We start from the raw sequence: 26,355 nt of genomic DNA, 5'->3' as shown, positions 1-26,355 counted from the left end.
CAGTTTCAGTCCCCCAACTACAGAAGGGATGTGGACAAATTGGAGAGAGTCCAGCAGAGGGCAACGAAAATGATTAGGGGGCTGGGGCACATGACTTATGAGGAGAGACAGGGAACTGGGCTTATTTAGTCTGCAGAAGAGAACAGTGAGGGGGGATTTGATAGCAGCCTTCAACTACCTGAAGCGGAGTTCCAAAGAGGATGGAGCTAGGCTGTCCTCAGTGGTGGCAGATGACAGAACAAGGAGCAATGGTCTCAAGTTGCAATGGGGGAGGTTTAGGTTGGATATTAGGAAAGACTATTTCACTAGGAGGGTGGTGAAGCACTGGAATGGGTTACCTAGGGAGGTGGTGGAATCTCCATCCTTAGAGGTTTTTAAGGCCTGGTGTGACAAAGCCCTGGCTGGGATGATTTAGTTGGTGTTGGTCCTGCTTTGAGCAGGGGCTTGGACTAGATGACCTCCTGAGGTCTCTTCCAACCCTAATATTCTATGATTCTAAGTGGCCAATTAACACCCCTGCAGTCATAGGACAAAAAGGAGAGGGTTAGCGGGTTACACATTGTTGTAATAAGCCATAAATCCAGTGTCTCTGTTCAGTCCATGATTTTTATTGTCTAGCAAAGTTATGAATTTAAGCTCCAGACTAACCTTTTGAAAGTGTTGTGCAGGTTTTCTTCGAGGATGAAGACTGAGAGGTCAGATATAGCGTGATCGCTTTGTGAAAAGTGTTCACCCACAGGTGATGTAGTGTTTTTTTCTTTTATCATTTCCTGTGTGAGTTTATTCAAGAGTGCAGTGATTGTTTTCACCCACGTAGTTGTTATTGGGGCATTTCGTGCACTGGATGAGGTATACCACATGTTGTGATGAGCAAATGCAGGTCCCAGGGATCTTGAAAGGGGTGTCGTGCAGGGTGTCGATCATTGTACAGTGGAGAAATGTCTGCAAGTTTTGCATCTGTTGTTCTGGCAGGGTCTGGTGCCGCTTTGAGTTGCTGTGTTCTGGTCTGTGGGGAGCTTGCTTCTGATGATGAGCTTGAAGCAGCTGGGGAGTTGTTTGAAGGCCAGGAGAGGGGGTGCAGGAAAGATTTCTTTCAGGATGGGTTCCTCATTGAGCATGGGTTGTAGTTGTTTGGTAAAACCCCATATGGGTTCCAGTGTGGGGGGCAGGTGACAACTAAGGGTGTGCATTTGGAGGGGGTTTTATTTCTGTATTGAAGCAGGCTCTCTTGGGATATTTGGGTGACCCGTTCCATGACGTGATCTACTTCGCTGGTGGAGTGTCCTTGTTTGGTGAAGGTGGTTTTGAGTATGTTAAAGTGTATATCCCAGACTTTTCCCTCAGAGCATATTCTGTGGTATCTGAGCCTGGCAGTAAATAAAGATTTCTTGGTGTGTTTGGGGTGGTTACTGGATTTATGAGGTAGATGTGATGATCCGTGGGTTTCTTGTATACAGTTGTCTGTAGGGTTCCATTGTTGAAGCTGATCATGGTGGGAGTGTTCAAGAGAGTTTAATTCATGGGTAGTGGTTGAAGTTGTGGTGGAAATCTATGGTGGAGTTTAAGTCGTCCATCCACAGGATGAAAATATCATCATCTCAGGTATATCCTTGGTTTCATGGTGCATTTGATTAGTTATGACTTGCTTTTTAAACAACAATCTCTGCATAGAGAATTTTCATGGAATTTGCATTAGTTTCACCATAAATTTCCATCAAAGCATGAGTTCTTTGCTCTCCATATTCCCACATCTGCCATCTTCCAATCCCAGTTGTGTGCCTCGGGTGTGGTTAGGGCGGGAGTGCACGCCAAAAACAGATGGAGCCCACCCAAAAAGAGCCTTTCCTAGCTCTGGCTAGTACTTAGTGTTGACTCACAAAGAAAAGTAAACAGGAAAATCTTCCCAAATGCAAGAAAATGAATGCACTGACTGCAGAGAAGTACATGTACTGGTTTCCCTTAGTGACTGGCTTGTTACTGCAATGGCTTTTTAAAAGCTTGATGGCATTCCCTGCTTAACCTCTGCTAGGTCTGCAGCCCTGCTGTTATTTGTAATGCATTTTGCATTGAAACTTCACCCTGACTCCTGGTAGGAAGGAGTTGGCACTAGGGTTGCCAGGCGTTGGGTTTTCGACTGGAATGCCCAGTCAAAAAGGGACCCTGGCGGCGCCAGTCAGCACTGCCGACTGGGCCATTAAAAGTCCTGTCAGTGACGTGGCAGGCGCTCGGGACTAAGGCAGGCTGCCTGCTTGCCCAAGGTCCACGCGGCTCCCGGAAGCAGCTGCCAGGTCCTTGCTGTCCCTAGAGTCTGACGCATGGACGGCCAGGGAGGCTCTTCGTGCTGCCCCTGCCCTGAGGGCCGGCTTTGCAGCTCCCATTGGCCGGGAACTGCGACCAATGGGAGTCGCAGGGGTGGTGCCTGTGTGCGTGAAGCAGCATGCGGAGCCTCCCTGGCTGTCCATGCGTCTAGGGGCTGCAGGGACCTGACGGCTGCTTCCTGGGAGCCGCAGTAAGTGCCTCCGGGGCTCTGCACCCTGTCCCGCACCCCAACCTCCTGTCCCTGCCCAGAATCCCCTCCCGCACCCAAACTCCCTCATGGATCCCACACCCCACCCCAACACCCGAACACCCTACCCCAGCCCCCTCCCGCACCCCAAACCCCTGATCCCCAGCCCCACCCCAGAGCCCACATCCCCAGCCGGAGCCTGAACCCCCTCCTGCACTCCAAACCCCACATCCCCGGCTCAACCCCAGAGCCTGCACACCCAGCCAGAGTCCTCACGCCCCCCCCTGCACCCTAACCCCCTGCCCCACCTGGAGCCTGCATGCAACACAACCCATACCCACCACTTTGCCCCAGCCCAGAGCCCTCTCCCGCATCCCAAACCCTTCATCCCCAGCCCCACCCCAGATCCCGCACCTCCAGCCAGAAGCCTCACCCCCTTTCCGTACCCCAACCCCCTGCCCCAGCCCGGTGAAAGTGAGTGAGGGTGGGGAAGAGCGAGCGACAGAGGGAAGGGGGATGGCGTGAAGAGGGGCAGGGCCTTGGGGAAGGGGCGGGGCAGGTGGTGGGGCAGGAGTGTTTGGTTTTGTGAAATTAAAGAGTTGGCAACCCTAGCTGGCACCTACTCAGGGAATGTCACAAGAGCAACCACTGCGTACACCTCGTGATATCTTTAGAACACCCAATATTACACAAAATGTACGACAGATTTTGGCAGGGAGACAAAACACAAATATATGCATGGATGCATTGTGCCAAACAAGCCATCTTTTTCTTTCCCCCGTCTCATGATTTTTCATGAGCTAATTCGGTGCCGTTCTGTTTTTTCCAGTTTAAAATTGCGGGTTAACTCGGGGGAGAAAAGAACTGCAAGATCCTTGGGAGATGTATATTGTGTGCATTGAATAACAGTGTCTGACTGTTTATCAGCAATGGAATTAAAGCCATATAGCACAAGTTTAAATCCTCCAATGGTATCTCCCTTTAATCATCAGAAATATGCTGAAAGAGAACATTCGAAAATCATTTTTTCTCCTGAACTAAAAGAGCTGATCATGTGGTTTATTCTTTCCCTGAGTTCACAAAGCCAGTTTGCCCTAGCAAATAGCCCTAGCCAATAAACCCATCTTTATTATCCCCCACCAAAGAAAGGCGATCTATTGAGATATTTTATAATCCTCCATTCTCTTATTTCTCCTAAAAGTGCATATGGGTTCCCTTTTGGCATTTAACTCAGTGAATCAGTAAATAAATATAATTTCGCCATGGACTTCTCCTTCGATATCCAAGCCAGATTGTGCATTTAGGTCACCCTCAATCAAATAATCCACATGATCTGAATCTGAATGCTCTGTTCCCTGAAGCTCCTGGTCAGTTTTGGACGGTCTTGGCATTGTGTTAACCACTTTCCTCCTGCATTAAGGCAGAATTGCCATTTTGTCCTGTTCTTACTAGTTTTTGCCGCCACCCACACACACATACACAACAAGACTGGCAAAAATAGGAGCCTAATTAACCTCAGTGAGAGCTGTGATTGGGTCCTTGACACTCTTAACCTCAGGCTGGTGATTAAATTGCTTAACTTCAAGCTTCTAACTTTGAAAATCTTGGCCATGCTTTTTTTCTCCTGGTTGTCACAAAGAAACAAACAAAACCACCAGTCAAATAAACGTGTAAGTGCAGTAGGACATTCTCTCAGGGATCAACCTAATTATTTGCTTGCCATTGTAGGGCTGAAAAGGGCAAAAGTTGGTAGGATGGGGAGTGTCCCCACTAACCACTTACACACATGTCAGGTATCAGTGTTACCTGACAGTTCGTTAACTCAGGCTCACGGCTAGTGTAGATGCCAGTGCGTGGATGAGAGAAAAGACTAAAGTAAGGTTACGTCGATACTACATATGCTACAGAGGTACAACCACGGCACTGGACCTGTGCCTCTCTTGCACCACGGTGTAGACACTTGCTACAGCGATGAAAGGGGTTTTTCCGTCACAGCAGTTAATCCACCCCCTCAGGAGGCAGTATTAGGTCAATAGAACAATTCTTCTGTCGACCTACTGGCATTTATACTAGGGCCTGGGTCAGCTTCACTACATCTCTCAGGGCTATGAATTTTTCACACCTCTGAGCAACATAGCTAGGTCAAGCTAGCCTAAGAGTGGAGAGAAGAAAAACGTGATGGGGAGAATAGTCTTGGGGTTATGGCACAGGAATGGGAGTCAGGAAAGCAGGTATCCATTACAAGCTTGCCATGACTTAAGGCACATCACTTATGCCTCTCTCTCTACCTCAGTTTCCCCATCTGGAAAACAGCAACAATAATACTGACCAAGGTGTCAGGTCACAGGCCTGTGAGGCTTAATTTCTGAATACATACAAAGTGCTCTGAGATCCTTGGCTGAAAGGCACTACATGAGTGCCAAGTAGTCTCTCTATGAACTTGGCTGTCACCATTAGCGAAGAGGCTAATGCCTGGGTCAGTTTGTGAAGGGGATAGTGATCAAAATACCTGGTATAGGGTTACAACTGAGATTTTATAGCACTGGCTGATGCAGAAAATGACATCTGCAAAGAGAGGCGATCGGAAGAGCTAAATCACACTGCTTTTTAATTAAACAAGTTTAAATCATTTTAATCCAGTCTCTCTCTTTCCATGTCTTCAAAACTGGCTCATTCCAAAGACTACTAGTGAAGGACCTGATAGGTGCATAAAATAGATAAAGGGGGGAGGGAGGGGATTCCTCACTCCAAGAGTTACTAACTACCTAAGGCAGCAGTTCTCAAACTTTAGCAACCCAAGGACCCCCATTTTGCTTTAAAATTTTTCATGAACTCCCAAGCACCCTGCTCAGCTTCAGGCCCTGCCCCCACTCCACCCCTTCCCCCAAGGCCTCACCCCCACCCACTTCTTCCTGCCCCCACTCCATCCTTGCCCCTCCTCTTCCCCACGTTTTTCCACCCCCTCCCCTGAGCATGTCCCATCCCTGCTCCTCCCCCTCCCTCTCAGCGCTGCCTGAACGCTGCTGAACAGCTGTTCTGCTACAGACAGGAGGCATTGGGAGGGAGGGGGAGGAGTTGATCAGTGGGGCCAGTGGCCTTAGACATGATTCTGCTCCCTTCCCCAAGCGCACCCCATCCCCGCTCCTCCCTCTCTCTCAGGGCACCTCCTGCACCCCACTGAACAGCTGTTCCCCGGCATGCAGGAGGTGCTGGGAGGGAGGGGGAGGAGTTGAGGGAGGGAGGGGAAGGAGTTGATCAGTGCGGCTGGTAGACGCCCCTGGAGTACCCTCGTGGACCCCCATTTGAGAAATGCTGACCTCAGGGCGTGTCTACACTTTGCTGCACCAGTGCAGGTGCGCCACTGTAGCACTTAGTGAAGACACGACCTATGCCAAAGAGAGAGCTTCTCCCGTCAGCACAGTATGCCACCGCCCGTCGACATAGCGCTGTCTACACTGCATAACTGCATCACTCAGGCGTGTGGGTTCTCCATACCGCGGAATGACACAGTCAGACCAACATACGTTTGCAGGGCAGACCAGGGCTCAGAGTCCTTCACTGATGTTCTCCACCATGCTTTGCTGCCCTCCTAGCCCTCTCCCCATGGCTGACTTGCACTTTTGTGATAACTAGTAGTACAGTAACCTACGAAGGGAACAAACTTCCATCCCATACTGTGGCTACAAAACTGCATTGTTATAAAAATCTAGGGAGCTGGTTCTGCAAACAGTGTTAAATAAAGCATTGGCAACGCTGTATAATGGACGCTCTTCCTTATCTGCAGGCCATCGTGGTGACAGATGGAGAGCGAATTCTAGGCCTAGGAGATCTAGGAAGTTATGGCATGGGCATCCCAGTAGGGAAACTTGCCTTGTACACAGCCTGTGGTGGAGTGAACCCGCAACAGTGTCTGCCTGTCCTGCTTGATGTTGGCACAGACAACGAGGTAAGATTACTTGCTTATTCTGTGCATTTTAAAAATGAAAAGCTGTTTTATTTAAAGCTGGGTTCTTAACTCGGAGAATCAGTCCCTGAATTCGGAGCTAGAGTCAGAGACACCTAAGATAAGAAGACAGCTAACCCAACAGTGCACGGAAGTTGCCAGCTTGCACTCTTGCTCGTAGTATGAGATCAGATAAACACTGGCTGTCCTCATGTTCCACTGATGGGAAGGCGAAGCTGGAGCTGGGCCAGCAGGAGTTGAAGGGTCAGCTCCATCTTTCAGCATGATAAGGTGAGTTAAAAGATTTCAGCCACGCAGATACAGACTGACTTTTCCTGTGAAAAGCATAAGGAAACTGACACATCCCTGGGTGTGTTTGGAAGCGATTATATTTCAGCAAATGGAGAATCCCCACTGGGTGGTTTGGGCTTAATTAATGGCAGTGTTTTGTCAGATTGCACACTTTACTGCACACGATAACAGGACAGGAGGACTCCATCTGTTCACAGTTTTCTGCCTTATGACTCTGGCTCAGAAGGGCTGAAATGCAACACTTTACTGATGCCAGAAGAGACATCTGTGAGGATGTTTTTAAAATAAGTTCCTATAGATATTTGCTATGGCCAATGCTTGTCGAATATGCAAGAAACTATTTTAAAATGTACTTGCTTCTCATTTGACCATAAGCCATCTGAATATATGATTCTCAGCTGGCACGGCAGAACTGGTGAGATAAAACTTTCAAACTTGAAAGGCCGTCACCTCAATCGAAGCTTAGGCACCTTAATCAGCCACCTGATTTTTGTAGAGGTGCTCTGCACTCATGGGCTTCATTTGGAGTTGTGGGTTCTCAACACCTCTTTAGATGTGGGGCCCAGTGTTTCAGATTGGGCCGCCCAAAAACTGAGGAAGCCAGATTAGAGGCCATTATGGAAAATTCGGGTCTTAGGTCTGGTCTACATTGGGGGGGTGGGGGGGTGTCGATCTAAGATACGCAACTTCAGCTACGAGAATAGACTTAGAATCACTTACTTCGCATCCTCACGGTGCAGGATCGACAGCCGCCGCTCCCCCATCGACTCCGCTTCTGCCTCTCGCCATTGTGGAGTTCCGGAGTCGATGGCAGAGCGATCGGGGATCGATTTATCGCATCTACACTAGCTGCGATAAATCGATCCCCAATAGATCGATCACTACCAGCCGATCCGGCGGGTAGTGTAGACGTGACCTAAGTGACATCCCCGTGCCAGAAGTGGAACGGGACTAAGTGTCATCAGACAGGTAATTTACCCATCCTGCTCCAAAAAGCCCATTTGGTTGGTGTTCATTAAAAGTCAGGTTGTCGGTCTCCATTGTATTTCCAAGGTAGCTCCAGTCTCATGTTGCCAGTTCTGGCTAGACCATTCATCCCAACCCTTATGTGACTCGCATACCGTCCCTTCGTTACTTATCCCCTGCCCCAGGAAAGACATTCACCCCTTCCAACCTAGGGGGTAACAATACTAAAGTGAGAGGGAAACTGAATCACAAATGCTTGTCATCAATGTAACGCAGCTCTTCCCCATGTTCTCCACACTGGTACTCAGGAGTTCCTGGCTTTCAGGTCTATGCTCAAACCACAAGGCTATCCCACTCACATGAAAAAATTAATAAATTAACATTTTAAATGACTTGCCTCTTTCTGTGTTTAGTGCATAATGATGCATTGAGAAGCACTTCCTTGCCATCTTGCTGGTACTGCAGCGCATACAGATCAAACTTTTCAAATTAATTTCAGGGAGATTTGTGGTGGTGGCCGGGCCAAATTGGAGTGAGTGGCATTGCAATCTGGCCCACGGGGTCCTGCACATTCAGGTTTGGCCTGGCTAATCATGGTCGGGCCATGGCTCAGGTCTGCCTCCCAATGCCAGCTCCACAGCCTATGCTGATGCGCACCCAGGGCTGACGTGTATGATTCTAGGTAATGTAGCTGAGTTTTTGAATTTGGCATAAATGGATGGTTTTTGTTGTTTTTATGCAGGAGATAACATTACTAAATCAGAAGTTTCCCACAACTACTGGGAGACGTGGTCAGTGTGTTACAGAATACTTCCATGTACTGCTTGGGCAACTCAGCCTGTGGCTTTCAGAACTTGGAATCGCCCAGGTAGCTCACTTTAAAGAACCAGCAACATGCCACTGACCACTTAAAAATGTATTCAAGTGCTATATAGTAATGGGAACGTGTGTCTCCTCTTTCAAGAACCATGGCATAGAAGAGCAGACCTAAGCAAAATCAATGGAAAACCCCTTTCATATTCCCCGCTAAAGGAAAAACAGCTGGGTTTCTGTGGCTCTGGAAACAGATTTCGTTTTAGCATACCTGCCAACAGTTAAGGTTTGCAAAGCTACAGAACAATAGGGGTTTGGTAGGATGCGCCCCTCTGACAGCCATGATTCGGTTCCTGAGGCCAGGGCGGAAGTGGGATCTCTTTCTGATGACTCACTGAGACCTTCAAAACATCCTGCTAGGTGGCCCATCTGTCTCCTGCTACTGCTATTTCTGTCACATTCTCCCGGATGTTATTTCTTTCCATGCTGAATCACCACTTTTGGAGGCAACAGCTTCTTATCAGCCTTAGATAGGATGCTGGTCCCTGTTCAGCACTTGTGGGGTTGATTGGAAAAACAGTTTTTTGAATGTATGGAGTTGTGTCCAATATCTGCAAAAGGCTTTTAGAAATAGAAATCTGAGTCTGAAGTTAGAAAATGGCATCAAACTCAAGGAGACGAGCAAACACATACAGGTGAAGTTGAGGACTAGATGGTTCAGGAGATCACTGGTTCAAATCCAGCTCAGGTTAATACAGTAGAAAGCTTGTTAGCATCTGGTGGCTTAGATGAAATGGATTGATGGCCTCATTAGTTCCTAATGGAGAGGAGTCCATGTTGCAAAAATCATGACTGTCCCTAGTGAACCCCACATGGGCAGTCTCAGGTAAGAACCCAGGAACTGAATGAGCAATGGACACTGAACTACCTACAAGCTAGGCCTTACAGGGCAAGAGTGAAACATTTCAGGAAGGTGGCATAAGGAAGCACTGTCACTGCATGAGCTCTCCTGGTCCTGTGGAGAGAGGACTCTGCTTCCCAGGGCTGTCCAGCAAGCACTCAATTCCTAAGATTGTATTTCCACAATGAGACGCTCCTTGGTGTGGGTTTATTTATCATGAACTAAAGCTGGTGTTCAGGAAGGGATTTGTGTTTGCATCATGCCCAGGAACTGGACAGCCCGCCATGTTTTGTTGCTTAGCGATAATGATTGAAGCGGACATAAATGTGAGACACGTACATTTTGTATGTAAATCTCTGTTCGTCAGAGAAGCAGGTGCCATAAACAGATTGCTTTGTGTCTTAGGCTCTCCTGAATGATCCACTCTATATTGGACTGAAACACAAGCGGGTCCGTGGGAAACAATACGATGAACTGATTGATGAGTTTATGCAAGCAGTCACTAACAAGTAAGTGGGGCTTTGTGTGAGTCTCCTCTTAGCTGCTTCCATTTAAAAGATGTTAAAGCACTCAAAGTAAACACTAGTTTAATTGATAGCTAAGCAAAGAAAATCCATTAATGCAAACCCCGTGGGTGGTCTGGAAATGACCCTGACTGAGTGCTCGAACACTCCATGTCAAAATTATTTATGTCTTTAGAGAGTTGAGAGGGGACTGACTATTTATAACCATTTCCTGTCCATACATTAAGCTAAAGGTGTCAAATGGGCCCTGTGGGCTGTATCCGGCCTCCATGGTGTATTTACGTGAACTACATAGCAGATTCGCAATCTCAGCATCCTTTTTGTTTTTTGTTGGGTTTTTTTTGTTAAGGGTCTAGCTGTCATGGTTGTGAAGTAAACCTTCTAAAAGTAAACAGGGTGTAATTCAATGTGGGGCTGTCTGCCTGAATCTGCAAGCAACCTGTAAATGACTTACTCTGAGAGGTGTGAGCTTCCCTGCCTGCCAGTAACCACATCAGTGTTAACCCTGAAGACACTATAAATATAAGCATCAACTATCATACTGTTTATTTTAGCTGTGGAACAGGGAAGTTGTTAGGAGTGAATTCCCTGGCTAAAGAATGTGGAAAGAAGAACAGAGAAATGAAAAGAGAAGAGACACACTAACCAGAAGGAAAGATGGTCCAGTGATTAGTGTGCTAGCTCTGGGCCTGGAGACATTATCCTGTCATCCCAGCCTGATCTGACGAGGGGTCGGTGTGTTCTTGTACCATCTCATTGGAATGCGTTTACCAAGTTACTTGAGAGATCTGTGTGGTTTTGTATCATCCTCTCCAGTCAGGAATGTGCTTACTTGGTGTTAGCTAATACCGAGTGTGGTGTTGTTTTGCCAAGGCCAGGCCTACACTGGTTCACAGCCTTTGGTTCACACTGTTTGTTATGCCTAGTGCTACAGCAAGGCCTACACTATATACAGGCCATACTCGCACCTTATCTTGATCTTCACCCAAATCTTCCATTAGCATCAGTGGGAAATCCACTGTGAACTGGGGGAGTGTGGGTTTCTCTGTTTATACCCCAACTCATGGACCATCATTCAAAATGGAGGTAAGCCCTCTCCATTGAATGAGTTTGATACATAGGCATGAAGCCCAGTCCTGTAGCTCTCACTCATTTCCCCCTGCAATCACTGGGACTGCTCACAAGAGTAAGGACTGTGGGACTGGACCCTAAATCTATAGATATGGGCCCAAACCTGCACACCAGACCAAAAAAACCTCTGCAGTTCAGGTCCAGATTGGAGCTTTACACCTGGCACTCCAAAATCTCCTATCTGCTTGCCCTGAGCTTTGGGGAATTTGGATTCAGATTTTGCAGATTGGGCTGATCTCTGCTGGACTCTCATCCTTCCAGTAGATTCAAGGTCAATCACAACCACCCCACCTTTCTTTATGGCTAGTTGGGAGGGAGGGGATGGCAATCCCGAATAGTATTCTGTTGTAACACAGGGTTATGCTATGAAAAAAGCTGAGAACCATTGCTCATGGCTATTGGTTACGTGCTTTGCAGTGCATTCTTGTGCCCAAGTGGGGAAGGTGAAAGTACATGACAATCCCCTCGACTCACTGAAGGGGATATTGGAAGGAAGAGAGAGAAAACAGCAATTTAAAACAGACTGGAAAAGCCCTAACCTCTTGAGCATCATTTTCTGCCTCTGCTAAAGTAACAGATGACGTTAATCAGGGACTGCAGAGTGCTGCAGCGCACTCCTACCCACCTGATTTATGAGGTGCTTCATGTTTGCTTGTCTTCCCTCCACACTGTTGTTGTTTCAGGTCTTTGCATTTAAAGGCATCACGTCAGTTACATGAATTAGGTCTCCCCCCTTCCCTCTGTCTCAGCAGGCTGTTTCTGCGTTCACTGCTGCGAACTGTCGGGTTATGTCTTAGGTCTGGAGGGTTCTAAGGGCAACACCTACCCAAAAAAATGACCAGCACCCTTCCCCCATGCCCAAATGAGTTGGGAGGAGCAGTAAGGAGGGAAATGGTGAGGACTTTAGCAGCTGTAGGTCCTGGAGGAGCTGACTGCTTTAGAGACAGTGTCAGTGCAACCCTCCGTTTTTGTGACTGGCCCTTGGTCCAGTGGAATTGGGTACCAGACTGAGAGAACTGGGGTGAAATCCTGGCCCCATTGAGTTAATGGGAGTTTTGTTATTTACTTCAGTGGAGCCCGGACTTCACCCAAGGTTCCCGTTCCCAGTTCTGCTACTGACTCACTGTGTGACCTTAGGCCAGGCCCTTCACCTCTTCTGGGCTGCAGATTCCCCATCTGCAACGTGGGCTAATAATTATTACATAGCTTTGTAAGCCCCTGAGATCTGTGGATAAAAAATATGCTATCTAGTCATGAACATTATCACTTCAGTGAGGGGTGCATTAGAAATGCTTAAAAGAGAACCTTAAAAGAGAGTGGGAAAATTTGAGCTTTTTCTTCTTTTTCTTTATAATGGACGAAGGCCCGATTATTTAAAAGAAAGGTTGGATCTTTTGTGGCTTGTGTTGAAATTAGGAATTCATGTCTTGTCTAATCTGGAAAACTCTGGCAGTAGAGAAACACGTCTATGGAATCACAAAAAGAAAAGGAGTACTTGTGGCACCTTAGAGACTAACCAAAGATCTTCTGTATTTTCCACAGTATGCATCCGATGAAGTGAGCTGTAGCTCACGAAAGCTCATGCTCAAATAAATTGGTTAGTCTCTAAAGGTGCCACAAGTCCTCCTTTTCTTTTTGCGAATACAGACTAACACGGCTGTTACTCTGAAACCTGTGGAATCACAGGAGATTGAAAGGTTTCAGAGTAACAGCCGTGTTAGTCTGTATTCGCAAAAAGAAAAGGAGGACTTGTGGCACCTTAGAGACTAACCAATTTATTAGAGCATAAGCTTTCGTGAGCTACAGCTCACTTCCTCAGATGCATCTGAGGAAGTGAGCTGTAGCTCACGAAAGCTTATGCTCTAATAAATTGGTTAGTCTCTAAGGTGCCACAAGTCCTCCTTTTCTTTTTTAGGAGATTGAAAGCAACTGAGAGGTGAAGGGAATTGTAGTGTGAGTGTTTACTGTTGTTTTTTTGTTGGCACGCTCTTCTATTTTAACTCCAGCCTCTAATGAACACAGTGGAGAAAAGATGTCTCCTAAACTTTCCTCTTCTCCTCTGGCAACAAGAGAACCAGGGAGAGAGAATTCAGAGCTCAGCAGGGTCCTGGGACAACAGCTTGAGGCACTTGGTTTCTATGGTGATGAGTAGTAGAAGGACCTCGATAATGGCTCCCTCCCATCACTAGTCTGGCTCTGGTCTTTGTTTGTGATGTCTATGGCAGAGATTGCTCAACATGCAGGATATGAACCTCGCCACCACTGCGAGATGTATTTTGGGAACAGAGCAAAACATACGCAGCTAGCCAGCCCTGGCCTGCCACCCTGACCCATGGGAATATGCCCCCGGGCAGCATGCTTCTTCTGTACTAGCTGTTGGGAAAGACTGCCTATTGTTTCCTTATGGCTGGGTTAGATGGGCTAATCCCAGAGGAGAACGCAGAGGGAACTCAGCCATGGAACGCAGCTCTCCTCTCATGTGGAATGACATGCCGAGGCAGTGTGATCTAGTGATTGGAGCAAGGTACTGGGGTCAAGAGCCTTGGCTTCTGCTCTCAACAATGCAGGACAAATCCCTTAGACAGCCTGAGACCCACAGAGGTTATCTCCAGAATGGTATACCTACTTTGCAAGTGTATTATGAGGACAAATCCATTCATATATATTAGGTATCTTGAGACCATGGGTGCAAGGCATCATAGAATTGTATTACTACTTCTTCTAGTGCTCATTTTAATAGTTATTCTTTATTGCAAAGACCCTGGTGTTGGGAAAGTAGGTAACTCTAGGCTGAACTGGATTCAGCAGGCTTGAATGCAGTGCATTCATTTGGTCTTGGATTACCACCTGAACAGTTCAGGGTAATGAAAGTGCATGAAAGTGCTGTCATATTGTAGCTAACCTCAGTGGTACTTGTGAAGCGACCTTTGAATTTGACAGGTTTCAGAGTAACAGCCGTGTTAGTCTGTATTCGCAAAAAGAAAAGGAGTACTTGTGGCACCTTAGAGACTAAACAATTTATTTGAGCATGAGCTTTGGTTAGTCTCTAAGGTGCCACAAGTGCTCCTTTTCTTTCTTTGAATTTGAAAAGCTCTGATCCCTGAAATCTAGACTCTGGGCTCTGGCTTTTGTTATTCATGAGAATAGCACTTCTCAGAATCATCCGAGAATCATCTAATAAACCCACAATCTGAGGGGAGAGCTTATCTGATTATTTTGGGGGGATTTTTTGAGTCCCTAATGATTAATTAACCAAGTTAATTTGGTTTATATTGAGAGGCTTTGCAAGAACAGTTCTTGAATTCTCCAAAATGGAGACATGCTAGTCATGTAAAAAGTTTAATCTAGTTTATAAGGGTCCTTTAAATTCTCATGTAAATCAGTGGTCAGCTCTTTTGCCAGAGCACCTCCCGTCCCAGATAGTAACTACTGCTTCAGCGACATGTGTAAAGGAAGTGGAATGTGTCAGAACACAGGAAGGAGGAAAGAGTGACGATTCATTGTTCTAATGTATGAATAAAATCAAACAGATGTGATTCCAATTGCTATGGCTGGAGGCATCTCCACTCAGAGGCAAAGGCTCACGGCTTCATAATAGCCACTGAATAATGGACGGGTATAGCAGTAACTCCACAGTTAGCACGAATGTATTTGCCAATAAAATGAGATGTATGGGCATTTTTAGACCAAATTATTAATGAAGGCCCTTCTCAAAACAGCTGGAAGAAATATCTGCATTTTCCCAGTGTCTAAACTTCAATTCATTACTCTTTCACCTAGAAAGCAAGAAAGGACTTCCCATTTTTTAAGGGCCAAAGTCTTGTATTTGCAGCTCTCATTATCCCCAGTAGAAGCCAGAATTTGGCCCACTTAGCTCAGGCCATGGATTTAGGATTAAGCAGCCTTGCAAAATGCTACTTGCCTACAGCAAGTAGTTGGGTGGGATGGTTTTTTTTTTGGTTTTTTTTTTTTTGCGATGGGCAAGTAACATATGCATATCGAGATTATCTTCAGTCACTGGAGCAAAAGGAGAGTAAGTAGATTTCGCACCTGGACTGGTAAATTTTCAAGGCTGGAATAAAAACTCACTCACTGAGTCCAGGGATCCTATCAGAATGACTATCCCGTAATCTCCACATATCGGAGAAAACTGTGCTCGAAATCCAAAGACCCGTGTGGGGTGCTGATGTGCCAGGGTATATTTTCTTTGTGCTGTGTAGAGTTAGATGCCCTTGCAGTGTGATGAGACTCAGTCTATACACTAATAATGTGCTTTAATTGGCAAACTCCCTTTAAAAAAAACTAACCAAGATCTGGAATTGAGCTGGGGAATTTTAAAAAGATTGTCAAGTGTTTTCCTCCTCCCTTTCTCCTGAATTCCTTCTTTCTGACTCCACTTCCACCTCCCATCATCTCTTCCGTAGTCCCATAGTAAAGTAACACTGTTACCGTGATTCCAAATGGCTAGAAGTGCTGATGGATGGGCCATCCCAAAGCACCAGCCTCCCTTGTGAAAGCCAGCCTTGCTCGCTTGCTGACAGATGTTGAGCAAACAAAGTGTAGGCCCTGGGAGAGGCACTTCCACACTCCAGCAAATTGTGTCACCGAAGCCTCGTTAAGCTGTCATAACTTCTCTCCCTTTTCGTTTCCCATCACAGCTGATTACCAGGGTAATTGTGAAAACAGAAGCTGTCTCTTTTATGAGCCTGTTCCATTTGACAGGGTGCAGGAGACAATCAGAGACCAAGTGCTGGGGAATTTGAATGGAAAGAGAGAGAAAGTAGCTCTAAGTAGTTCTTTTAATTTTGGTTTGAAACAGATTTTTTCCCCCCTGAGCTCTGCCCAGTAGTTTACCCTTGAGCAGAGCTACAGACAAGGTCCCAAGTGCCCTGCAGGAAGCTGGGCATATGTTCTGCAACAAGTTCCTCTGGTTTCAGCAGCTCTCTAATGCATCAGACTGGAAATCCAGTGGCCGTTTTTATGATGCTAAATAATCAGTACAGTATCCCCTGTGTTATTTATTTGGACTTTACATTTAATATAGTTTATTGATCTGAAAATATCAATGTGATGCTCGGCCACAGCTATAAATGGATCCTGCTTTGTGAACCCAGCCCCTTTTGGGGGTTGGTAATAACTCCTCAAACCAAGGCCAGATTGGCTTAGTTTCAGTTTTTGCTGTGCAAGTTTCGCAGAGAGCTAGCTAGCTGTATATCCCCCGTCTGTACCTCCATGGTGCTCGGGGCTTGAATTTCCTCCATATCCACCTCAAATTGGAGTGAAGTGGCTTTAAATATGCACAGAGCAGCCCTTTCTAAACTACCAAGCTGCAGCATGGCTCTCAAAACAGACAGCAAGACAGATCAGCCATGGAATCCTAAACAGGAATGCCCCTGTGGTCCTCCCAGTGAACTTTCTGAGTGCCCCCAGTGATGAAGTGAAAGAGCTGGACTCATCACATGATCATAGTGACTTGCTTTGGAGCAGGGTCTGATACTGAGTGTGGGAGAGCAGTACTGATACTGTACTCCTGGCTCCACTCGCACGACGTCCTGTTACTGATTAAGGGCTGAACTTCAGCCACTGCTGCTGTGCTGGCCCTGTGGTAATGGGCTTTCACACTTCGTACATGACCTTGACTGATTTGGAATGCAACAGTTTTATCCTTCACTGGGGCTTTCTGGCACTGTGCATTTACAGCTACACCTGATTTACTGTAGCTTTTCTAGGTGAAGGATATGTCTTGAGGGAGGGCAGGTGGCTTTGGTGTTTTCTGCCGTGAGGCAGGGTTGGTTTGTGTTCAGGGCTCCATGCTACCACTATTGCATCCCCAGAAAGTGCTGTACCTCATTTTAGCTGCACTATCCCTTTCATAACCTGATCTGACTCCTCAGAAGATTTTATGCCTCTAGGGCCCAGCCCCAGGATTCACATTGACATGGGCCCAGTCTGACTCTTGCCCTGTATTGGAATGGAATATATGTAACCCTTCTGCCCGTCAGAGTTGGCAGCAACAAGGGCCGGGTTCAGTATCTAGGGGTTCCATTCCAATAATACAATGCAAACCGGCTCGAGCCCCCACCCAGTGACCTGGGACAGATATATACCACCCCCGCTGGGCGCCTCCAAGAGGCAATACTTCCCCTCTCGCAAGCACATAGTCTGAGTGTAGCAAAAGTCTTTTAATAACAGAGAGAAGCAATGTGGCATTATGTTGGGGAAACACCACCAACAGGATTCATAACACAACCCATGAGCAAAAAAAAACCCACCCCAGGCAAATTGGGGCATGCCCTTTTCCCTTTGGTTCTTGAGTCCAGCAACCCCAAATCACCCAAAGTCCCAAAAGTCCAATGCCCCAAAAGTCTCTGTCCCTGGTCAGGGCAGCCCCAGAGTTCGAAAGTTTATCTGCGGAGCTTTACCTCCCAACCTGGGTGGAAATGGGACGGGGGTAAGAGGCACCTTACGTGATCTGAAGCTGACCGCCCCATAGCTCCATAGCGGCACTCCACTCCGCCAGCCGCCCCACAAACTCCTTCGCTCAGCTGCGCTCCGCTCCGCCAGCCGCCCCACGAACTCCTTCGCTCAGCTGCGCTCCGCTCCACCAGCTGCCCCACGAACTCCTTCACTCAGCTGCGCTCCGCTCCGCTCGCCACCCCACAAACTCCTTCACTCAGCTCCACGGCCCACAAGCAGCTCCTGCCATCCACACACTGCTCCGCGTCGAAGTGCTTCACCAACCATCCCGCAAACTGCTCCACAATATATCTTCAGGCTCCCCCACTACTTAACACAACACTCAGTGAATTCAGCTTATAGTAGGGGAGCCCCAGTGCTGGTGCACTGTCAGCCCAAAGTGAGCTCAGCAGCCTATAACTAGACTTCTAATGAAATCAAAATTAGCTCTGATAGTCCACAGTGGAGAGAGGAGGAAGTGCAATTAGCATGTAAGGCCCTCACCAAGGGGCCCATGCCACCAAGTATTAATACTTGTCCCCAGCCTCTCTCTATTCACACAGTTTTGGAACCCATGACCCTTGCCTAGCGAGTGCTACTTAGTTGATGGTGAATCCCTCCATCATAACAAAAGGCCACGTACAGTTCCAAGCACAGTTCCCATAATCAGGGTAATAACAATTTATTCTTCCTGCCCCAATAACAGAGACACTGGGGATCCCCCAGCAGCCAAAGTGACCATTTGGGCAGCTATGGTCTCATTCTAGGCGTGGTGGGTGTGCCTATGCAAATGAGATCGGCCCCTGAAGTTCTTTTCCACAACTTGCCACACCTCACCACCAGAGGTCAGGGTGGAGCTCATCCTGACACTGCTTACATCTATATTCCGGAATAAGTGAAGGCAAACTGCATATAAAGCACAATTTGCTGCATCTCACAGACAGAGGCAGAATACTGGGCTCATGGTGTAGTTCCTGGGCTCTTCTGGAGGAGCGGTTGGGCACCAAAACTTCCAGCCACAGAGCTGCATCCAGGAGTCCCTGTGAGTGTGGCTCACCCAATAGTCCGTAACCCAGACTGATGGCTTCCTTGTTATGAGAAGACAAACTTATAGGTATGAACAAATTTTCCCACTGTTCCCACGTCTGTAAAGCACTTTTCGCAGCTGTCAATGCTGGATAAATAATGCCATCAGGGCAGGTGACTCACCGCAAAGATGTAAAACTCCACCTTGTGTGTGGATTTCGGTGCTATACAAACCCTAGCGCCCGCTTTTATTTTAATATTGCAGGCTGTTTTCTACTCTGTCAGTTCTTACGGGAAGTCTCTTAGCTAGACAAATGCTATAAAAATAAAAGGGACTTTTTTTCTTTAAACCCAATGTCTGTCTGATGTAAATGGGCAAACAAACATTCCAGCCTCTGTTGACAAATACTAGCACTGTCACCTGTCCCCCGTACTGTCCAGGCTGTCAGCTCTCTCTCTCTGCAGCCCCCATTGTTTCCTCCCCTGGGCCAGAAGCACGTAAAGCTGTGAGAACAATGGAAAAACAAAACTTGGGTGGGGGAGGGAGGGTCCCAGAGCCCAGGCACCAGCCCGAGCCCAAACACCTCCACCGCAAGTAAAGATCCCTGCAGCCCGAGCCCTGCAAGCCCGAGTCAGCTGGCCCAGCCCAGCCACAACTGTTTAATCGAAGTGTAGATGTACCCTTGTATGCCGTAGCCAAATCCTAGTGTGTGGCCCTGCTCAGGCAGGAGCTCCACATGCCCTTGAGCTACCAGCCAAAGGGCTACTGGTCCAGTTGCAGGTCGGGAGGGAGCTAGTGGATCCACAACAGCAAAGCTTGACCTAGACTCTGAACCCTGGTAAAAGGGCTGGGCATGAACACCTTTCCCCCCACAAACTCTCTACTTGATCCATTCTGCTGGTGCCTGCTCTTCTGGAGCTTCTGGCTGCTGCTCTGTTTCCAGCTTGCACAAGGTATTTTTTTCTGATCCCTGTACTCTTGCCTCAGGGGATGGACAACTCTTCAGCTGGACTCCCCTGAGCAGAAATCCAGGACTTGCAAGGGACCGGGGGGAAGTGACTTGCCTTTTTCTCTCTCAGAACATACCAGCTGGACCCAGCCCTTCCTCTACCCACAGCACCTTCTGTCATTCCTGTGGGATAGCCTGGCAAGCCACCACAACGCTGCTAGAGCCTGGTGGGTAGCTCCCTTTCATAAGCAAGGGAAATGCAGACTCTTGGGCTGCTGCCTTTATCTTTCCCAGTGGATTCTGTTAATCTGGTACCTGGCAGTCCCTGCAAAGTGCTGGGTGGAGCTTTGGGTGGGGAAATCTTGTTCATCTCTTCTTCAGTGGCCAACTTCTAGCCAAGTGCCTGCAGCCCAGGAATCTGTGGATTTTCAGCCTACATGCCAATCACTTGTGAGGCACAGACAAGGCTGGCAGTTGGAAGGTGGCCTTCCCATTATGAAAGTGGCAAGTATATGATGAGGAATGTTGAGGGCAAGGGAGAAAAGACCTCTTCCTTTGCCTGGGGACTCAATGCGTAAAGCAGTTCTCTTCCATAATGGGCTTGGAGAGCTATTATGAAGTGTTATATTCAAGGAGGAATTGGAAACCACCTCTGTAGGAATCTTGCCACCAAGGAACTTGAATAACATTTGTTCCTGCCTCTGGGGAAATAGTTTATGCTTTCTGCTCACAATGAATAGAAATGCCTTGTCAACCTTGAGCAGCAAATGCATCACACAGAGCCCATGGACTCGGCCCTTTAAGGTTTGACTTACATTATCCAGTCAGGTGCTTCTCAGAGCATTGCTTCATAGAATTTTTTCCCCATGATCGTGTGACCTATAATGAGCCTGGAAGAAGTTGATGAGATACATGCAAATGTGGATAAAAGAGCCAGGCTGCATGGTCAAAGTGTTTAGGAAATTACAAAGAAAGTTCTCTGCTGGAGGAACTGAAAGCAACTTCATCAGCAAAACATCTGCCTGCTGCTTCAGGGATTCACACGTCTTCTTGTGAGCACATTCCAAGAGAGACGTGCATCCCTATCTTCAGAGAGAGAAGAGAGTGCATCCGTAAAGATCTTGTTTTCTGTGTCCTTCTTGTTAGCTTTGTCCAACGCATCGGTGAAGCTTTGTTGATAGCAGCAGTGGAAAATAACACAATGAGAGACAAAACACAAATCCTTACAGAGGCCCACCTAATATCTGTCTCCTGAGAAGCAGAGCAACTTCCTAAAGTTTTGGGGGGTTAATTGTTAAAACAGACTTGCACTGTTGCCTTTGCTTAGAAAAACATGAAACTATGGAATAGGAGCCAGATTCTTATACCCTTCCTCACCCTGAATAGCAGCTCGCTCAACGTGTCTATGGATGCAGAAGTTACTGGCTGAGGTTCTTTGGTCTGTGTCATGCAAGAGGTCAGACTAGATGATCATAATGGACTACAGGTTCTGGGCTCAGAATCTATTATTTCAGTGGGGCTAAGTGTGGAAGAAGATATACTGCTTAATGCGAGTCATGAAACCAGAATTTGGACCATAGCTTGTTATTTATGTAGGGCCAGTAAAGACCAGAACACAGTCCCTACCTCAAAGAGCTTGCAATTTAATTTTAGACATGATGCTATGTGTAAGAGTAAGGAGTGAGGAAGGACAAGGATAACAACAATAAGATCACATGGTTAGTCGCTTGCAGACTTGTGTTTTCTATTGTAGAAATGGCAGAACAAACTCTAGGAATGGTGCTGAAACCCTATGGTCCTTTGGTCAAATGCAGATGCACGAGCGCTATTATTATCTAGCTTTTATTATGGCCTGTGTAAAACCAGACAGATTGAACAGGTTATAGAGCTTCCTGTTCCTAGGCCTCAGTGCCATTTTTGGAGCAATGGCAGTAAAACACCAGCTTCAGAGCTTTTAGGAGTGATGGAGGATAGAAATGGATGCATTCTCTGCATTCAGGTCCCTTCTAGAGATTTGTTTCTTCTGTGATTCCCACAAGAAGTGAACCAACACCTGTACACACCCCCAAACACACACACATTATCCTCCCAACACCTTGTCCTCTTGACACCTATCATTTTGGCACATTTTCTTTCAGGCTGGAGGTTCTTGCGTAACCTCCTCTGAAGCCATCACCCACATAATTCTGTAGACTAGTGTGAGGTCCTTGTAGATTCTGTGCTTGAACACCCAGTTAGTTAAGGTGAGGAAAAACACGCTAGAAGTTTGGATCCAATCCCGTTGCTTGCAGACCTGGCCATAGTGATGCACATATTTCTAACCTCTAGGCTGGACTATTGCAATTCTCTTTATCTAGAAAAAGTAGCAAGTAGTCAGATTTATTGCTTAAAGTCAATACTAGCATAGTCTGGGAAGAAAGCTCAGTACGATACCAGTTTCCAGGAAGCCATCTTGTGCAGTATTGTTAAATTCACCTTACACAAAAGGTGTGCTCCCTTCCTTGTCATTGTTTTGGATACTAGCATTCCAGGCACTAGCCCATGAAACTACCTTCCTAACTTGTACTAAAACATAGAATGAATGAATCTTGATTTTGACATGTTTTCTATCTGCTTATGCCATATGCTGAATTGTACTATTGCAAGGGATTGTGGGATGTAGCTTAGCATGAGTGAACAGAACTCTGGGAAAAACATAGACCCATTCAACTCTTATAACTGCTAGACATTTGTGTAATGTGGTATAAACTAACTAGATGTGCATGGCATCAGTCCTGGTTACCGGAGAGACAGTCTCATCCGCTGCAAGCAGGACCTCCCGCAACAGCTGCATTCCACCAGAACAGTGGTTCACTCAACCAATAGGAGGAGGCTTGTGACCATGGGAGACAGGAGCTGGACCAGGAACATGGAACTCGCTACCAGAACAGAGAAGAGTGACCACTGGACCTTGCTGCACTTAAAGAGCCAAATGCAAAACCTGCCTCTTTGCCCAGGCTTTAGCACCCTCAATCTCACTGATTCATAAAAAAACTAAACAAATCATAAGCCTGCTTCTTGATGGCGTTGGGGGAAGAGAGAGAGAGAACCTCATCCTCTTCTGTGTTTGCATACTATAACAGTGAGGTCTCTATAAGCATTCAAGGAATGAATGGATGGATAGGAGGCGACTTGGCATGTATGATCTGCTTTAGGCTGAGAAATAAAAGTCATACTGATGGCAAAGTTTGCAGAGTGCTCCTCACCAAAATCTCTAGCTGGTGAGCACAGAATGAAGAATTCATTAGGGTTTAGTCCTTAGTAGCCTCTGCTCCTGCCATCCATGAGTTTGCTGCTTAAACTTGGAATTGTTTTAAGCCCCATGCCATTCCCATAGTCCGTGGGCTCCTGCCGTTGTGAGAAGGCTTTGCCAAATAGCTGGGGTTTACAGCACGCTCTGGAAATAGACACACCTGGGCTTGTTCTATGAGCACTCAGATCACTTCTACCTTCTGATCTTTTACCCTGACCATGCTTTGAGATTGCCAGCACTTAATCAGACTTGCCCAGTGGTGCACAAGCTCTGGACTGTACAGCTCTTTCTTGTAGCTATGTTCAGAAGTCCTCATACACTTATTTTCTGCATTTGATTTGTACCCAAGTTGTGAATTCACACAGCTTTGCCCACCCACACAGCCTAGATGTGTGTGCACATCAGGTGTTTTGCACATGTGCAGAAGTTCATACAGAGCCCCGAGCATGGACTTTAAAAATGTGCACCTGAAACCAGCCTTGTCGATTTGCAATCAGTATAATTGCCCAGTTCTCATGCACTAAACCAGTCCTGCAGTGTTTCAGCTGCAACTCCAAAACTGCCCATTTTTAAAAATATTTTTAAATGAAAAATGTGTTTAATATAAGTGTTTGTAAACCCTTTTTTTTTTTTTTTTTTTTGCTACTCATACCTACATTTGTGTCCTAAGGTGCCTGAATTCCTTTAAGCCTGTGTTCTGCTCTTTGGAAGGAGGGCTGAGAAACACAAAAACAGTCTCCCAAAAAGTAACTTTTAACAGCCAGCAAAGATGAAAATTACTCATGCAAACTGGAAAGGCACCTATACATAAAGAGAGTTACATGAGCAGATAGTCCCAATAAATACACACTTTAATGTGCCCTAGAGGAATGGGAATATATTGGAGTCCAAAACTAGAAGGTCAAGCAATAAAACTGCATTTTACTGGAAGGGGGGGAAAACAATCTGCTCAGCATATCCATTGGATGGAGGTAGGCAATTTGGATGCTGGCATCCATCTATTCAAGCCTCCCCAGCCAGGTTAAACCAAAATCCCACATAGTATATACTACAGCTTTGCTTTACGAAAAAGGTAGATAAACTCTGGGTGGTTAACTCCTTAGGCACTGAACATTTTCCTAGGGTTTCAGATGGACTTCAGGAGAGCATGCCAAAGAGGAACAAATAGTAGGTAGAGTGAGATTCCTGGAAGGAGCCTGTCCTAACTCACCTTGCCTTTCCCCTGCTGGAAAACACTCAGTCCTAATGTGACTCTGTGTAGCTGGTTCCCAACCCTTCCTCAGACTGGGAGCCATAAGTGGGGAGGTGGGGGTCTGGAATGGCCGTATGAGAGCTGGTAACATGCCAGCTGGACCGACCTGAGGACTCTCTTCTAACTAGAAGCTGCTGCAGGTGCTCTCTCCCTGGCTGTTCTTGGTTGTTGTCATAAACTTAAGAGTGCTGAAATATAATAGAGCAGGTCCTCAAAATCCTTACACTGCTCATTTGGCAGCTGCTTTTCTTACAGGCATCCTGCACCTGCAGACAATAAAGCAAGTCATGGATGCTTGCAGTCATATCTCACCTGGGGCTCTCACAAGGTTAGCAGAAGAGAGCGGGTCAGGCAATGGAGATTTTTTCCTCAGAAATTCTGACAAACACAAATAAACTAATTTGTGTTGAAAACACCCTCAGAATTGTGACCAGGCTTGGGATGGACCTGATTAAACAAAGCCGCAAACGTATTGCTAGGAAGGAGCAGTAAACATTAATGATGAGATTTTCAAAGCAGCCCCAGTAAACTACGTGTCTAACTCTCATTTAATTTCAGTGGGATTTGAGTATCTAAATCCCTTAAAATCCTCTGAAAGTCTCAGCATAGTAGTTGTCCTTGAAGATCATTCCAATGGTGCCAGCTATCGTAATTTTACTGCAAGTATTGCAATATTGGATGTTTTATGTAAAGACCCAGTTCCTGGAATCCTGTGAGTATGTGAGAATCTCAGATATCATTATTGTTCTTGAGTTTCTAGCCCTCGTGGTTACAGATAAAAAGCTTGAAAATGTGACCTAAGGGTGCCCGAAATCTCACAAACCAGAAGGCAAATGAAAAGAAAATATTTTTAAAATCTCATGATTGTGGGCGTGGGAGGGGCAGACTCATAATTTTTGAACATTTGGGGTTGGCAATATTGATTCCATTCTGAACCTTCAAAAATACCTTGGTGAAAAAAGATTCAGCGATCCATCACTATCCTGCCATACTTGAAGGGACATAGAGAGAAATGAAATATTTATGGAGCATCATACTCTCTTTGCACTGTCCTCAGGGAATGTTTGTTAAAGATAAAAATAGATGGAAGGAGATAGGATCAAGCGCCCCCTGTTGGACACTCACCAGACTGCTGAATTGCATGTGTGAGCTTGCTGGGGCTGGGCAGAGCTCAGGTGCTGTCCCTGGGTTTGGGCCTCTAGGCACACAAACCAGGAGCAGACCTCACGTCTAATACCCCTCTTCGCAGTGGGAAACCCACGATCCAATACTCTATGCCATCTCCCTCAAGCCTCCTTAGCAGCTCTTGCGTGTTCCCCAGAATCCCACCGACGGTGTGAGACTTCTGGTTTAGAGTTTACCTCTTCAGGGCTATGTGACCGTGAAAGCTGACAGGCAGACTTTGCCCAGAATTCTAGAACCCAATTGCTTTTTACCCTGGTAGCACAAGAAATATATAGAAATATGCAAAATAATAAACACACCAAAACAAATTTCCTTGCCTCAGTTTCCTCACCACTCAAGAGAGTTCTTTGGGAGTAGGCCAGAATCCTCTCAGGAAGTCAGGATCCTTCCTCATCCCTTCTGCACATGGCTTCTCTTCCAGAATATGGAATAAATCAATCAACCAATCAATCCCCCTCTCTCTCAAATGGCTGCTGAGAGACCCTCTCTTTTATAACCTGTAGTCCAATGTTTCTCAGACTGGGGGTCCTGACCCAAAAGGGAGTCGCAAGACTATTGTGGGAGGGGTTGCGAGAGTGGCGGCTGCTGGCCAGGTGCCCAGCTCTGAAGGCCGCGCTACCACCAGCAGCAATGCAGAAGTAAGGGTGGCATGGGATGGAGGGGGATCGTCACAGCCAGAAATATTTTCGAATGGGGTCCCAGCAGCCCCTTTGTCAAGTGACTCTCTGATCAGCCCCATCAGGTGATCAGAATCCTCTACCAGCTAATCTATTACTTAGTTACTAACCCACCTGGGTAAACTGATCCTTCTGGATAGGAGCCAGCCTGCTGTCTGGAATGATTCCATTTCAGTGGGAGAGCACTTAAGCTAACAACCCTGTGTTATTGTTTTACTACCCCTTGGACTTCCAGTTCAACATGGAGGTAAAAGGACAACAGAGAAAGTAAACAAACTGCACATTCAAAATGGAGGCTGCAGAGTCAGATGCTCATAACCAGCCCCTCAGTCTCAAACAGAATTCATAAGCTGTACATAGACAATTTCCCCCTATCATCACATCTGCCTACTATTGGAGAGGAATGTGTGTGGTAGGAAAA

The 26,355-nt window shown here is 46.6% G+C and overlaps 1 protein-coding gene across 1 annotated transcript in view; it reads left to right on the top strand.

Moving 5' to 3' along the window:
- ME3 (malic enzyme 3) overlaps positions 1–26,355 on the top strand; it is a 181,887-nt gene that overhangs the window by 118,613 nt on the left and 36,919 nt on the right. The window contains exons 5-6 of the mRNA XM_073336618.2: positions 6,291–6,452; positions 9,847–9,950. Coding sequence (XP_073192719.1) covers positions 6,291–6,452; positions 9,847–9,950 — 266 coding nt within the window. The remainder of the gene's footprint in view (positions 1–6,290; positions 6,453–9,846; positions 9,951–26,355) is intronic.

The sequence above is a fragment of the Lepidochelys kempii genome, chromosome 1 (genome assembly GCF_965140285.1).
Source record: "Lepidochelys kempii isolate rLepKem1 chromosome 1, rLepKem1.hap1, whole genome shotgun sequence".
Classification (NCBI taxonomy): Eukaryota; Metazoa; Chordata; order Testudines; family Cheloniidae; genus Lepidochelys; species Lepidochelys kempii.
This window is presented reverse-complemented; position numbering and strand designations above follow the sequence as displayed.